Source organism: Salmo trutta, chromosome 19 (assembly GCF_901001165.1).
Source record: "Salmo trutta chromosome 19, fSalTru1.1, whole genome shotgun sequence".
Taxonomy (NCBI): domain Eukaryota; kingdom Metazoa; phylum Chordata; class Actinopteri; order Salmoniformes; family Salmonidae; genus Salmo; species Salmo trutta.
In genome coordinates, this window is record NC_042975.1 from 53,481,936 (window position 1) to 53,498,874 (window position 16,939).

The 16,939-nt window shown below is 43.9% G+C and overlaps 1 protein-coding gene across 2 annotated transcripts; it reads right to left on the reverse strand.

The window, feature by feature from the left end:
• Positions 1-3,926: 3,926 nt before the first annotated feature.
• Positions 3,927-16,021, reverse strand: LOC115153730 (kinesin-like protein KIF12). 2 transcript variants are annotated; one of them, XM_029699321.1, is made up of 12 exons: positions 15,936-16,021; positions 10,564-10,632; positions 10,355-10,433; positions 9,143-9,264; positions 8,746-8,821; positions 8,307-8,441; positions 8,080-8,215; positions 7,016-7,098; positions 6,254-6,380; positions 4,821-4,939; positions 4,623-4,727; positions 3,927-4,387 (listed from the first exon to the last, which is right to left on the reverse strand). In XM_029699321.1, the coding sequence occupies exons 4-12, from the start codon at positions 9,190-9,192 to the stop codon at positions 4,121-4,123; spliced, it is 1,098 nt and encodes a 365-aa protein (XP_029555181.1). In that variant the 5' UTR covers positions 9,193-9,264; positions 10,355-10,433; positions 10,564-10,632; positions 15,936-16,021; the 3' UTR covers positions 3,927-4,120. The 2 variants fall into 2 exon arrangements, with proteins under 2 accessions (XP_029555181.1, XP_029555182.1); XM_029699322.1 differs by lacking the exons at positions 10,355-10,433; positions 10,564-10,632; positions 15,936-16,021 and having other exon boundaries at positions 9,143-9,307.
• Between the last annotated feature and the right edge of the window lie 918 nt (positions 16,022-16,939).

Genomic DNA, 16,939 nt, shown 5'->3' on the forward strand with positions numbered 1-16,939 from the left:
ATGCGATTGTTCCAAGATGGCTAGCCTATTGCTATTGCTAGCCTATTGTTCTGAGTATCGCATCCCCTTTTATCGCAAAGTGTGATTACCCAGTAAAGTTATTTTTAAATCTGGCATTACAGGTGCTTTCAAGAGATATTCATCTATAAATCTTAGAATGACAATATTACATTTTAAAAATGTTTTCGAATAGTAATTTAGTAAATTGTAGCACTGTTTCACCGGATTCACTTGAGGGAAAATAGTTAGTCAACGTTACGTGCCGATGTAAAATGCTGTTTTTAAATATAAATATGAACTTTATCGAACAAAAGAATGCATACATTGTGTAACATGATGTCCTAGGTGTGTCATCTGATGAAGTTTGTAAAAGGATAGTGCTGCATTTAGCTGTTTTTTGGTTATTTGTGATGCATGTGGTTGGTCGGAAAATGGCTATGTGGCTACTTTTAGGATATACTCCTCTAACATTATCTAATGTTTTGCTTTTGCTGTAAAGCCTTTTTGAAATCGGACAACGTGGTTCGATTCGGGAGAGGTGTATCTATAAAACGATATAATTTGAAAAAAAAATGGAATTTTTTTTTTTATTAAATTTTGTTATGCTAATGGTGATAGGATTTTTCGCTGGATGTCGAGCCGCACAGGGGTTAAGAAGCCTTTTGGACCTAGACTTGGCACTCCGGGACCGCTTGCCGTGCGGTAGCAGAGAGAACAGTCTACGACTAGGATGGCTGGAGTCTTTGACAATTTTTAGGGCCTTACTCTGACACCGCCTGGTATAGAGGTCCTGAATGGCAGGAAGCTTGGCCCCAGTGATGTACTGGGCTGTACGCACTACCCTCTGTAGTGCCTTGCGGTCAGAGGCTGAGCAGTTGCCATACCAGGCAGTTATGCAACCAGTCAGGATGCTCTCGATGGTGCAGCTGTAGAACCTTTTGAGGATCTGAGGACCCATGCCAAATCTTTTCAGTCTCCTGAGGAAGAATAGGCTTTGTCGTGCCCTCTTCACGACTGTGTTAACCTGTCTGGGATAGGGGGCAGTATTTTCACGGCCGGATAAAAAACGTACCCGATTCAAACTGGTTACTACTCTTGCCCAGAAATGGGAATATGCATATTATTAGTTGATTTGTATAGAAAACACTCTAAAGTTTCTAAAACTGTTTGAATGGTGTCTGTGAGTATAACAGAACTCATATGGCAGGCAAAAACCTGAGAAGATTCCAAGCAGGAAGTGGCCTGTCTGACAATTTGTAGTCCTTCTGTTGCATCTCTATTGAAATTACAGTATCTGTGGTGTTACGTGACACTTTCTAAGGCTTCCATTGGCTCTTTAAAGCCTTCAGAAACCGGATTGATGTGTCTCCTGTCTCTGGGCAGATAAGGAGCAGCTCAGTTTGTCAGTGGACTGCCTGGTTACAGGAGACTGGAGATGCGCATTCACGAGACCTCGCCATTTTTTTCTTTCCCTCTTTGAATGAATACAACGTTGTCCGGTTGGAATATTATTGCTATTTTACGAGAAAAATAGCATAAAAATGTATTTTAAACAGCGTTTGACATGCTTCTAAGTACGGTAAAGGAACATTTAGAATTTTTTTGTCACGAAATGCGCTCGCGCGTTACCCTTTGGATAGTGACCTGAACGCACGAACAAAATGGAAGTATTTGGATATAACTATGGATTATTTGGAACCAAAACAACATTTGTTGTTGAAGTAGAAGCCCTGGGAGTGCATTCTGACGAAGGACAGCAAAGGTAATCCAAATTTTCTAATAGTAATTCTGAGATTAGTGAGCCCCAAAGTTGGCGGGTGTCTGAATAGCTAGCCTGTGATGGCTGAGCTATGTACTCAGAAAATTGCAAAATGTGCTTTCGCCGAAAAGCTATTTTAAAATCTGACATAGCAATTGCATAAAGGAGTTCTGTATCTATAATTCTTAAAATAATTGTTATGTATTTTGTCAACGTTTATGATGAGTAATTTAGTAAATTCACTGGAAGTTTTTGGTGGGTATGCTAGTTCTGAACATCACATGCTAATGTAAAAAGCTGGTTTTTGATATAAATATGAACTTGATTGAACCAAACATGCATGTATTGTATAACATAATGTTCTAGGAGTGTCATCTGATGAGATCATCAAAGGTTAGTGCTGCATTTAGCTGTGGTTTGGGTTTTTGTGACATATATGGTTGCTTTGAAAATGGCTGTGTGATCATTTTTGGCTGGGTACTCTCCTGACATAATCTAATGTTTTGCTTTCGCTGTAAAGCCTTTTTGAAATCGGACAATGTGGTTGGATTAACGAGAGTCTTATCTTTCAAATGGTGTAAAATAGTCATATGTTTGAGAAATTGAAGTTATAGCATTTTTAAGGTTTTTGAATTTCGCGCCACGCTCTACCATTGGATATTGGTGAGGCGTTCCGCTAGCGGAACGTCTAGATGCAAGAGGTTTTAATGTGTTTGGACCATGATAGTTTGTTGGTGATGTGGAGACCAAGGAACTTGAAGCTCTCAACCTGCTCCACTACAGCCCCATCAATGAGAATGGGGGCGTTCTCGTTCCTCCTTTTCTTGTAGTCCACAATCATCTCCTTTATCTTGATCACGTTGAGGGAGAGGTTGTTGTCCTGACACCACACGGCCAGGTCTCTGATCTCCTCCCTATATGCTGTCTCATCATTGTCAGTGATCAGGCCTACCACTGTTGAGTCATCGGCAAACTTGATGATGGTGTTGGAGTCGTGCCTGGCCATGCAGTCATGAGTAAACAGGGAGTACAGGAGGAGACTGAGCACGCACCCCTGAGGGGCCCCCGTGTTGAGGATCAGCGTGGCGGATGTGTTGTTACCTACCCTTACCACCCTTTCCGCCCGTCAGGAAGTCCAGGATCCAGTTGCAGAGGGAGGTGTTTAGTCCCAGGGTTCCCCTATTACGGGGGCTGAGTCACTAGCTTACTAGTGCTCTACCATGCCGTCCCTAGGAGGGTTGTGTCACTTGAGCGGTTGAGTCACAGACGTGATCTTCCTGTCTGGTTTTGTGCCCCCCTCGGGCTCGTGCTGTGGAGGAGATCTTCGTAGGCTATACTCAGCCTTGTCTCAGGGTAGTAAGTTGGTGGTCTGTTGATATCCCTCTAGTGGTGTGGGGCTGTGGGGCTCTGCTTTGGAAAAGTTATATCCTGTCTGGTTGGCCCTGTCCGGGCGTATCGTCAGATACAGTGTCCCCCAACCCTCCCCTGCCTCAGTCGCCAGTATCTATGCTGTCGGGGGTTAGGGTCAGTCTGTTATATCTGGTATAATTTTCCTGTCTTATCTGGTGTCCTGTGTGAATTTAAGTATGCTCTGTCTAATTCTGTCTCTCTCCCTCTCTCATTCCACTCCCGGAGGACCTGAGCCCTAAGATCATGCCTCAGGACTACCTGGCCTGATGACGCCTAGCTGTCCCCAGTCCGCCTGGTCATTCTGCTCCTCCAGTTTCAACTGTTCTGCATGCGGCTAGGGAACCCTGACCTGTTCACTGGACGTGCTACCTTGTCCTGGACCTGCTGTTTCCGACTCTCTCTCTACCGCACCTGATGTCTCAACCTCTCAATGCCTGGCTATGAAAAGCCAACTGACATTTACTCCTGAGGTACTGAACTGTTGCACGCTCTACAACCACTGTGATTATTATTTGACCCTGCTGGTCATCTATGAACGTTTGAACATCTTGAAGAACAATCTGGCCTTAAATAGCCATGTACTCTTATAATCTCCACCCGGCACAGCCAGAAGTGGACTGGCCACCCCTCAGAGCCTGGTTCCTCTCTAGGTTTCTTCCATCATGCTTCTACATCTGCATTGCTTGCTGTTTGTGGTTTTAGGCTGGGTTTATGTACAGCACTTTGACATCTGCTAATGTAAAAAGGGCTTTATAAATACATTTGATTGATTGATTAATGTTTTGTACACTCGGTGTATGTTTTGTGTTCTAGATTCACTATAGCATGTTGTTCTATGTTCAAGACTCACTGTAAATTGTATTTTTATGTTCCAGTAACTGTAGCTTGTCGTTCTACGTTCTGTGTTCTAGACTCACTGTAGCTTGTCGTTATATGTTTTGTGTTCAAGACTCACTGTAGCTTGTCGTTCTCTCTAATCAGCTCCTGCAACAGGCTCCTGAGGCTGGTCTCAGAGCAGGAGGAGCCTGTCCTGATCCCGGCCACGTCTTTTGCATGCTGAGGAGAAGAACTCATACTCCCAGAGTACTTTGCCTCCAGCCCAGAACCCCCTGCCCCAGTCTTGTGGGCTGAGGAGAGGTGCTGCTGTAGCAATAGGTTCTCCTGGCGCAGCCGGCAGATCTCTCTCTGGAGGCTGACCACCAACTTCTCACGCAGGTCCTGGTGTAGAAATATGATGAGTAGAATGAATATTATAGAAATGGAATGGATTTTCTAGAATCAATATTCTAGAATGGCTTGAATGAATATTATAGGATGGGTAGAATGGATATTCTAGAATGGGTAGAAGGGAATGTGTAGTATGTATTGAAAGGATATTCTACAACTAAAATAAATAGAAAGGATTTTCTAGAATGGGTAGAAAGGATGTTTTAAAACTAAAATGTTAAGTTACCCTCTTGACCATGGGTCTATTCTTGATCCTTTTGGCTCTGCTGGAGTATCGAAGTGTGTTCAGAGTCTCCTGGAGATTGCCCAGGGTGGGCGACACACACGCAATCTAGGACAACATATACACCAGATTATTTTGGGGACACGCCCACAGACGTAAAGATTTTTTTAAATACACACACAAACTATAGATCTACAATACCATGAGAGTGATGCCAGATCCTCCCAGTGAATCAGAGAGCAGCTTGGTGAGTTTACTGTCGCGGTAGGGAATATGGCCATTCCTCTTAATAGGATCCACCAGAGATGAGATACACTTCCCTGTAGAACACACACACACACACACACACACACAGATCATTAGAGAACCCTTTTGCAATTATGTTAGCACAGCTGAAAACTGTCGTTCTGATTAAAGAAGCAATAAAATTAGCCTTCTTTAGGCCAGTTGAGTATCTGGAGCATCAGCATTTGTGGGTTCGATTACAGGCTCAAAATGGCCAGAAACAAAGACTTTCTTCTGAAACTCGTCAGTCTATTCTTGTTCTGAGAAATGAAGGCTATTCCATGTGAGAAATTGACAAGAAACTGAAGATCTCGTACAATGCTGTGTACTACTCCCTTCACAGAACAGCACAAACTGCCTCTAACCAGAATAGAAAGAAGAGTGGGTGGCCCCTGTGCACAACTGAGCAAGAGGACAAGTACATTAGAGTTTCTAGTTTGAGAAACAGACGCCTCACTGGTCCTCAACTGGCAGCTTCATTAAATAGTACCCGCAAAACACCAGTCTCAATGTCAACAGTGAAGAGGTGACTCCGGGATGCTGGCCTTCTAGGCAGAGTTGCAAAGAAAAAGCCATATGTCAGACTGGCCAATAAAAATAAAAGATTGGCAAAAGAACACAGACACTGGACAGAGGAACTCTGCCTAGAAGGCCAGCATCCCGGAGTCGCCAGTTTGCACTGTTCTGTGAGGGGGTGTAGTACTGTACAAAGCGTTGTACGACATCTTCAGTGTCTTGCCAATTTCTCGCATGGAATAGCCTACATTTGTCAGAACAAGAATAGACTGATGAGTTTCATAAGAAAAGGTCTTTATGGCCATTTTGAGCCTGTAATCAAACCCACAAATGCTGATGCTCCAGATACTCAACTGGCCTAAAGAAGGCCAGTTTTATTGCTTCTTTAATCAGAACGACAGTTTTCAGCTGTGCTAACATAATTGCAAAAGGGTTCTCTCATGATCAATTAGCCTTTTAAAATGATAAACCTGGATTAGCTAACACAACGTGCCATTGGAACACAGGAGTGATGGTTGCTGATAATGGGCCTCTGTACGCCAATGTAGATATTCCATAAAAAAAAATCAATAGTCATTTACAACATTAACAATATCTACACTGTGCTTTGATCAATTTGATGTTATTTTAAATGGACAAAAAATGTGCTTTTCTTTCAAAAACAAGGACATTTCTAAGTGACCCTAAACTTTTGATTGGTAGTGTACATGCATACATACATAACATTACACACAGACAACAATATGCATTCAAACACACACACAAAAACAACTATGCTCAAACACACATTGATACGCACACTGAAAACACACACACAACAGTAATACTGGTACCCAGAGTGAGCAGGCTGCGGTTGATGTTGCCTGTCTCTTCCAATAATTCCTCTATAGAGTCTCCCTCTCTCACCCTCTCACTGCCTGCCAGGTCTACTACGCACAGCTTCCCCTGGGTTGACATGCCCTGGCAGAGAGAAGGAGGGGGAGAGAGAAAGAGAAGTGAGGAAGAAAGGGAGAAAGGGGTAACTCTCTCCCCCCCCAGCCTTGCTAGATCTACCATAGAGACAGAGGGAGTGTGTGTGTGTGTGTGTGTGTGTAACTGGTATGAAATGGCTAGCTATTTAGTGGTGCGCGCTAGTAGCGTTTCAATCGGTGATGTCACTCGCTCTGAGACCTTGAAGTAGTTGTTCCCCTTGCTCAGTGGAGGAAAATGTTGATGTGTTCAAAGGGTCCCTGGTTTGAACCCAGGTTGGTGCAAGGAGATGGACAAATAACAAGACTGTTACATTGGTGCTGTGACCTTGATCAATCAGTTGGACTCTGCCCAGCTGATGGGGTTGCTGCAGAGAAGGAGGAGGTCAAATGGGGGTGAGTGTAACTGGTGTGAAAAAGCTAGGTAGTTAGAGGTGTGCGCGCTAGTAGTGTTTCAATCGGTGACGTCACTGGCTCTGAGACCTTGAAATAGTTGTTTCCTTTGCTCTGCAAAGGCTGCAGCTTTTGTGGAGCTATAGGTTACAATGCTTTGTGGGAGGCAAGTGTTGTGTTCAGAGGGTCTCTGGTTTGAGGCAAGGAGAGGGATGGAAGAATGTGTGTGTGTACCTTGATGTGGACAGTTAGGATGGAGTGACTACGGCTGGAATGTTCATTCTGGGAGTGAGAGGAGCTCTGTCTGTTCTGCATCCCTGAGGGAGAGAAATAGGGGGTACAAATGAACTGTTATCTTGAGGGAGAGCGATGGGGGGTACAAATTAACTATTACACTTAGGGAGAGAGACGGGGGGTACAAATTAACTGTTGCACTGAGGGGGAGAAATGGGGGGGCATAAATGAACTATTACACTGAGGGAGAGCGATTGGGGGCACAAATTAACTGTTATGCTTAGGGAGAGAGAGGGGGGGTACACATTTTACAATTACACTGAGGGAGAGAGAGGTGGGTACAAATTAACTGTAACACTGAGGGAGAGAGATGGGGGGGTACAAATGAACTGTTACACTGAGGGAGAGCGATAGGGGGGTACAAATTAACTGCTACACTTGGAGAGAGATGGGGGGTACAAATGAACTGTTACACTGAGGAAGAAAGATAGGGGGGTACAAATGAACTGCTACACTGAGGGAGTGAGATAGGGGGGTACAAATTAACTGTTACACTGTGGGAGAGAGATAGGGGGGTACAAATGAAATGTTACACTGTGGGAGAGAGATAGGGGGGTACAAATGAAATGTTACACTGTGGGAGAGAGATAGGGCGGTACAAATTAACTGTTACACTGTGGGAGAGCGAAAGGGGTACAAATTAACTGTTACACTGTGGGAGAGCGAAAGGGGTACAAATTAACTGTTACACTGAGGGAGAGAGATAGGGGGTACAAATTACATCTTTCCATGGGAGGTTCGAAGATTTAGCAATTTTACAGATTCTGCACATGTTGCTATAGGGTGGAGAAACATTTAGTCCATGTTAATATGATCTGTGAGAATGACTAACAAAATCAATGTGGCCCGCCTAAGCGGTCGCTTATGTCGCTTTTGCCTCGGGCCGGCCCTGAGCACACACACCAGGACAAAACGTTTTAGTGGTGCAGGCAGAGACAGAAAAATAACATTTTATTTGTGGTATATCAATGGAGAAAATAATCAAATACATGCATCTCCCTCACCTCCCTCCAGTATTCTCATGAAACTGTCCAGGTTGTGGAACTCTACTACTGACAGGTTCTCTACGTAGAACCCTTGGGTTCTGCTGCCGCGCACTGCCAACGAGTATGGCAGACATGGGTTCAGCAGGTCATGCACCTAGATAGATACACACGAGTGAATTTTGAACACACAGTCACTATTGTGTGTGTGCCTTTGTGTGTAACTTGTGTGTGTGTGTCTACCATACCTGTTCATTATAGATCTCCAGGTATGAGGCATAGAGGTGAAAGCCCTCCTCTGATTGGCCAACCAGCTGAAGAAGGTATGACAGAGAACGCTGCATTAGACCTGCCAGCAAGGCATCATGAGAGCCCTCCAAGAACTGGAGGAGAGGAAGCCAAGAAAGGGTGAGAGGTCAAGTACAGACGTAAGGAAATAGGGAAGGATGCATTTCTTAAGAAGTTAAAAGATTCTCTGAAGACAGGAGTCATGCTTCAGCTCAGAGTCTCTGTCCTTTTTTTTTACGATCAACTGTTTAATATAATTGTATTTTTGTTGAAACAAAAGGACTAATGTAGACAAGACTCTGTCTTTCTCCTTACTAACTACTGGATGAACAGGGGTATTACTGACACTTGTTCAGAGCAGACTTAGCTAGTATGAGGAAGCTCCCTCTTAATACTGACCAGAGAGTGTGGCCCAGTGATGGTGTATGTTTTTCCTGACCCTGTCTGTCCAAAGGCAAACACAGTACAGCAGAACCTGCCATAGAGAACAACAGATGAAGATGATGGTGTCCCTAGTCATTCAACTGTTGTTTCTGCATTGTGTAGCAAAATGAGATTTTGAACTAGCTGGCTAGTGAGTGACTCCAAAGACTAGAAGTAGTGTGTCGCCTTCGGCAAAGTTGAACTACAAAATCATCTAGATTTTTATTTGATATATTCTTAGACCTTCTCTGAATGCTTTGAAGGCCCTGACGGTATGCAACCGCTACCAACTCACAAGCTATGATGTGTGTTTGACTACAACATTTTCTCCTGAACAACTGCACTACCCATGAGCCTCCTGACTGTCTCTCACCCTTGGACCGCCATGTCTATGAGACGAGTCATGCCACACTCTTGAAACATGGCATGCTGGGAACTCTCAGGGCCCAGGACCACATCAAACGCAAATGCCCTTTCCTGCCCCGACGCACCCACCTGGAGAGGGGGGGCGGAGAAAGGATGTGTGATTGAGGGTTGACTGAGTGAAAGGAGAGCCAAGGGAGAGAGGGGGTGTGAGAGAGAAGGAGGAGAGAGAAGGATGAGCGAGAGAGAGAAGAGGATGTGTGAGAGAGAAGGATGAGAGAGAGAGAGAGAGAGAGAGAAGAGGATGTGTGAGAGAGAAGGATGAGAGAGAGAGAGAGAGAGAGAGAGAGAGAAGAGGATGTGTGAGAGAGAAGGATGAGAGAAGGATGAGAGAGAGAGAGAGAGAGAGAGAGAGAGAAGAGGATGTGTGAGAGAGAAGGATGAGAGAGAGAGAGAGAAGAGGATGTGTGAGAGAGAAGGATGAGAGAGAGAGAGAAGAGGATGTGTGAGAGAGAAGGATGAGAGAGAGAGAGAGAGAGAGAGAGAAGTGGATGTGTGAGAGAGAAGGATGAGAGAGAGAGAGAGAGAGAGAGAAGAGGATGTGTGAGAGAGAAGGATGAGAGAGAGAGAGAGAGAGAGAGAAGAGGATGTGTGAGAGAGAGAAGAGGATGTGTGAGAGAGAAGGATGAGAGAGAGAGAGAGAGAGAGAGAGAAAGAAGAGGATGTGTGAGAGAGAAGGATGAGAGAGAGAGAGAGAAGAGGATGTGTGAGAGAGAAGGATGAGAGAGAGACGAGGATGTGTGAGAGAGAAGGATGTGTGAGAGAGAAGAGGATGTGAGAGAGAGAAGAATGAGAGAAGGATGAGAGAGACGAGGATGTGTGGGAGAGAGAAGAGGATGTGAGAGAGAGAAGAGGATGTGAGAGAGAGAAGAGGATGTGAGAGAGAGAAGAGGATGTGTGAGAGAGAGAGAGAGAGGAGGATGTGTGAGAGAGAAGGATGAGAGAGAGAAGGATGAGAGAGAGAAGGATGAGAGAGAGAAGAGGGTGTGTGAGAGAGAAGAGGATGTGCGAGAGAGAAGAGGATGTGCGAGAGAGAAGGATGACAGACAGAAGAGGATGTGCGAGAGAGAAGGATGAGAGAAAGAAGAGGATGTGTGAGAGAGAGAGAAGGATGAGAGACATAAGAGGGCATGATGTGTGTTCATGTGCTTTTCGGCATCACCAGTAGACTGTGTTGGTCTGGACAGTAGACGATGGTCTCATCTCCCCTGTTATGCTCATCTTCAGTCAGAGGCCTTACCCTGTACACACACACACACACAAACAGACACAATAGCTCACCATTCCTATAATTGTCCTGTTAATAACTTCTCCAGTTTGCTGAAATCAAATCAGTAGACACACATACAGTAGTGATGAATAATAAGATACCTGACGGCCACGACAACGTTGGACTCCACCTGTATCTCTGTCCTCTGCTTCTCTCTTTCTGGCACCTGGCTGGAGAAGGAGCGTTACATTATACTAAACATTTTCCCCATCCCTCCCTCTCTTCATTTAGCTTTAGCTGATGTTCTTACACAGAGAGACTTAGCAATAGCAAAGTTGTTGTGCTTTGGAAAGTGCAATTGTCAAAATGTATACAACTGCAGTGCAAACTCTGGAATGCTAAATGTGGGCCCCATTCTAGAAGAATGGGCTACATAGTGGTTCAATTACATCAGACTGATCTACAACATCTAATAATCCTTTTACAGCCAATGGAAGGAAGGAGTGGTCAGAATCAGACTAGACCTGTCCCAGTCCACTACAAACCGGTTCTTACTGGTTGGTTAGGTGTTGGTGAAGTGGGTTAGCCCCAGGTTGGATACAGTCCTGACCTACTGGTCTCCTCCTCCTGCCCCTCATATCCCCCTGAGACACAGAAACTCTTCTGTCTCTCTGTTCTCTACTTCCAAACATCTTATGTGACATCACAATCTCACGATAGAACACTAAACACAAAGGAAGGCTAGCACAGTAGAATTAGAATGCATTTATCATTTGTATCTAGAATTGTGGAGTAGAATTAACTTCACTAGACTCACTAATTTACAGAACCATTTCAATCATTGCCCAGTCTTTCTGCTCAGTGGTTTCTGATGTCTTTGCTCAGCTGGTCAGAAGTGATGAGGAAATAGGTCAACTCTTGAAGGGCAATGGAAGCTGATGAAAGATATTCTTTCAAAATAACTGCTTCTGTATAGTTGTGGCTAGATGGAGTAAAGCATGTTAGCTAAGCCTAACCTTTTTCCTAACCTTAACATAATTCTCATAACCTGCTACATTAATTATCCTAACCTGCTATGTTAATTTTCCTAACCTGCTACGTTAATTCTCCATCTAGCCACAACCGTAGCAGCCTTTAGTTCTGAGAAAGCATCACCACAAAGGTTTAAAGATCAAAGAATGAAGGAGGATTTTATACATTTTACATTATGGGATATTGGCATAGAGAATGATAGAGATATCATCTTTATATATGTCCCATTATGGTGTCTGTGAGCGCACGGGCAGAGCCATTGAGCCAATCGCCATTTTGAAGTCGTCAATTTTCTTCTAATACTTCCATGAGTTGGCAAACAAACTGAAAGGGTGCATACTGCCACCTAGAGTGTGTTGTTTAAACAGGTATAAAGCCAAGGTTGGGAATTTACTGCCACCTACAGTTCTGGAACGTTTGCTCACAAGTATAATTCATTGGCTGATCCCTCCTGATGACCATGGACTCATGTGATCCTTTCTTAACCCATAGAAAGTCCAACCCAGTTGACTACTTTAAAATGGTGGTTGCCCTTAATAGAAATGTCCATACCAAAATGTTGTTTTTTATCCGTCTAGAGTCACACACACACAGACACACACACACACACACACTGACATTATGCCAAACTGTCTGGAGGAACGACTCTCTCTCCCCCCATTTTAAAAGTCATTACTTAATTACTTAAGTTCCTCTCTTTACTTCAGTTTGTCCTAAATTCATGAAGAGCGAGGTAACGGCAGTGCTCCCTTCCATTTTCTCAGTTTGAGCTAGTCAGAGCACAGATAGAACAGAGAGCCACATGTTTCAGCAGATGTATAAATCTGAAGCATCTGGTTGGCATTTCCACTCACCACCAAATATGAGAGGAAGCCCAGTGGCTGGCAGTGGGAGAAGATCGAGCAAGACAGATATTGGATGAAATTATGCTAATTTCCTCATCAATGAAACGTTCACAATACAGTTTTCTGTTTCCTAAACTAAACTCAGCAAAAAAAGAAACGTCCTCACTGTCAACTGCATTAATTTTCAGCAAACTTAACATGTGTAAATATTTGTATTAACATAACAAGATTCAACAACTGAGACAAACTGAACAAGTTCCACAGACAAGTGACTAACAGAAATGGAAGAATGTGGGGGGGGGGGGGGGGGTTAAAATCAAAAGTAACAGTCAGAATCTGGTGTGGCCACCAGCTGCATTAAGTACTGCAGTGCATCTCCTCCTCGTGGACTGCACCAGATTTTCCAGTTCTCGCTGTGAGATGTTACCCCACTCTTCCATCAAGGCACCTGCAAGTTCCCGGACATTTCTGGGGGGAATGGCACAAGCCCTCACCCTCCGATCCAACAGGTCACAGATGTGCTCAATGGGATTGAGATCTGGGCTCTTCGCTGTCCATGGCAGAACACTGACATGCCTGTCTTGCAGGAAATCACGCACAGAATGGGCAGTATGGCTGGTGGCATTGTCATGCTGGAGGGTCATGTCAGGATGAGCCTGCAGGAAAGGTACCACATGAGGGAGGAGGATGTCTTCCCTGTAACACACAGCGTTGAGATTGCCTGCAATGACAAGTTCAGTCCAATGATGCTGTGGCACACCGCCCCAGACCATGATGGACCCTCCACCTCCAAATCGATTCCGCTCCAGAGTACAGGCCTCGGTGTAAAGCTCATTCCTTGAACGATAAACGCGAATCCAACCATCACCCCTGGTGAGACAAAACCGCGACTCGTCAGTGAAGAGCACTTTTTGCTAGTCCTGTCTGGTCCAGCGATGGTGGGTTTGTGCTCATAGGCGACGTTGTTTCCGGTGATGTCTGGTGAGGACCTGCCTTACAACAGGCCTACAAGCACTCAGTCCAGCATCTCTCAGCCTATTGCGGACAGTCTGAGCACTGATGGAGGGATTGTGCGTTCCTGGTGTAACTCGGGCAGTTGTTTTTGCCATCCTGTACCTGTCCCGCAGCTGTGATGTTCGGGTGTACCGATCCTGTGCAGGTGTTGTTACACGTGGTCTGCCACTGCGAGGATGATCAGCTGTCCGTCCTGTCTCCCTGTAGAGCTGTCTTAGGCATCTCACAGTACGGACATGGCAATTTAATGCCCTGGCCATATCTGTAGTCCTCATGCCTCCTTGCAGCATGCCTAAGGCACGTTCACGCAGATGAGCAGGGACCCTGGGGATCTTTCTTTTTGTGTTTTTCAGAGTCAGTAGAAAAGTCTCTTTAGTGTCCTAAGTTTTCATAACTGTGACCTTAATTGCCCACCGTCTGTAAGCTGTTAGTGTCTTAACGACCGTTCCACAGGTGCATGTTCATTAATTGTTTATGGTTCATTGGCAGTGTTTAAACACTTTACAATGAAGATCTGCTAAATTATTTGGATATTTAGAAATTATCTTTGAAAGACAGGGTCCTGAAAATGGGGTGTTTATTTTAATGCTGAGTTTAGAATCAGTTAAGAACAGAGAAGACTAAGTTTTGTAGAATTTACACTATGCTAAAGTTTAAAAAATTGCTTTGCTTAAATGGAGTGCAATGACAAATTGACTTATTGCACACGTGCACTTCACAGAGTAGGCATTCCCTAACGGAAATATGCAAATACATGCTAGAACCCGCCAATAGGATCTTGCTAGCTCGTGTTAGGCTCTGCCCACCTCCTTACTTGTTCTGCCCACTATAGCTCCGTTTACAGCTGGTTCTAACTTGCGTCATTTATCCTGATCTTGTCCACATTCTGAATGTGCCGGCATGTGTAGACAGGTGTAGAGAATCAAAAGACACATTGTGATCTTGTCCACATTCTAATTGTCTATACCTGTCTAAAAATGTGGGCACAATCAAAAGACACATACCTCTGGAGGTAGTCAGACATGCGGTTTCGCAGACACAGATTAAAATTCTAGATTAAATTGCAGTTTTAAACTGGACTAACTGAAATGTCATTTATCAGATATGGTTTAAAATAGTCTCAGACTTTCCCTAGTCTAGTCTGATTTCCGGAATGATGATCAGAGTTAATCTAGATCTAAGTGAAGGTTTAAATTAAACCCGGCCAGAGGCCCATTCCTCCTGACAGAGCTGGTGTAACTGAGTCAGGTTTATAGGCCTCCTTGCTCGCACACCCTTTTTCAGTTCTGCCCACAAACTTTCTATAGGATTGAGGTCAGGGCTTTGTGAGGGCCACTCCAATACCTTGACTTTGTGGTCTTTAAGCCATTTTGCCACAACTTTGGAAGTATGCTTGGGGTCATTGTCCATTTGGAAGACCCATTTGTGACCAAGCTTTAACTTCCTGACTGTCTTGAGATATTGCTTCAATATATCCACATCATTTTCCTACCTCATGATGCATCTATTTTGTGAAGTGCACCAGTCCCTCCTGCAGCAAAGCACCCCAACAACATGATGCTGCCACCCCCGTGCTTCACAGTTGGGATGGTGTTCTTCGGCTTGCAAGCCTCCCCCTTTTTCCTCCAAAAATAACAATGGTCATTATGGCCAAACAGTTCTATTTTTGTTTCATCAGACCAGAGGACATTTCTCCAAAAAGTATGATCTTTGTCCCCATGTGCAGTTGCAAACCATAGTCTGGCTTTTTTATGGTGGTTTTGGAGCAGTGGTTTCTTCCTTGCTGAGCAGCCTTTCAGGTTATGTCAATATAGGACTCGTTTTACTGTGGATATAGATATTTTTGTACCCGTTTCCTCCAGCATCTTCACAAGGTCCTTTGCTGTTGTTCTGGGATTGATTTGCACTTTTCACACCAAAGGACGTTCAACTCTAGGAGACAGAATGTGTCTCCTTCCTGAGCGGTATGATGAATGCGTGGTCCCATGGTGTTTATACTTGCGTACTATTGTTTGTAACGTGGTACCTTCAGGCATTTGGAAATTGCTTCCAAGGATGAACCAGATGTGTGGAGGTCTACAATTGTTTTTCTGAGGTCTTGGCTCATCATTTCCCATGATGTCAAGCAAAGAGGCACTGAGTTTGAAGGTAGGCCTTGACATACATCCACAGGTACACCTCCATTTGACTCAAATGATGTCAATTAGCCTATCAGAAGCCATGACATCATTTTCTGGAATTTTTCAAGCAGTTTAAAGGCACAGTCAACCTAGTGTATGTAAACTTCTGACCCACTGGAATTGTGATACATTGAATTATAAGTGAAATAATCTGTCTGTAAACAATTAATGGAAAAAGTACTTGTGTCACGCACAAAGTAGATGTCCTAACCGACTTGCCAAAACTATAGTTTGTTAACAAGAAATTTGTGGAGTGGTTGAAAAACGAGTTTAAATGACTCCAACCTAAGTGTATGTAAACTTCCAACTTCAACTGTAGCTACAGTTAACAGATTTCGTTTTTTAATCACATGTATTTGAGGAAAGGGGCAATTTACCCCAAAATAAGATTTTGCCATAGGGTTTCACAGAAAGATCCCTATTTTCACCTCACCTGCACATAAATTATCTTTCTTCTTTTACCTTTTCCTTACACTCCATTATGTATCAGGAATCAAGATAAGACCGAAGTGCAGACTGTGTGAAGCAACAATGTCTATGGTAACAGGGGCAGGCAAACAACAGGTCAAGGCAGGCAGGGGTCGATAATCCAGAGTAGAGGCCAAGGTACGGGACAGCAGGCAGGCTCAGGGACAGGCCGAGTGGTCAGGCGGGCGGGTACAGGGTCAGGGTGGAGACAAGCACAAGGACAGGTGCAACAGATCAGGACGTGACAATTATGTACAGTTAAACTAAACTCATTACCATTTGAATAAGGAAAAATGTTTAATCACAGCAGTTTTTAAAATGAAATTGGTTTTCAATAGTGTGTAATATTTATACATTTATTGAACAAATTCTTTGGAATATAACTGATTTAATGTTGATTAACCTCACTAGGGTAGGGGGCACTATTTTCACCTCCGGACGAAAACTGTGCCCATAGTAAACTGCCTGCTACTCAGACACAGCTAGGATATGCATATAATTAGTAGATTTGGATAGAAAGCACTCCAAAGATTCTAAAACTGTTAAAATAATGTCTGTGAGTATAACAGAACTGAAATGGCAAGCGAAAACCTGAGGAAAATACATCCAGGAAGTCCCATTACTTTGAAATGGCTGTTTTTCCTATGAAAGCCTATCCACCATTTAAAGGGATAGGACCCAGATTCCATTCCCTATGGCTTCCACTAGGTGTGAACAGTCTTTAGACATTGTTTCAGGCTTTTATTCTGAAAAATGAGGGAGAATGACAACATTGAGTGAGTGGACCCTGGGATGTCCTCAGAGCTGATTACTGCGCGTGACCGAGAGCGCGCCTTTCTTGTTTTTCTTTAATATTGACGACGCTATTGTCCGGTTGAAATATTATCGATTATTTAGGCTAAATACAACCTGAGGATTGATTATAAGCATCATTTGACATGTTTCTTCAAACTTTACGGATACTATTTGGAATTTCCGTCTGCCTCGTGACCGCATTT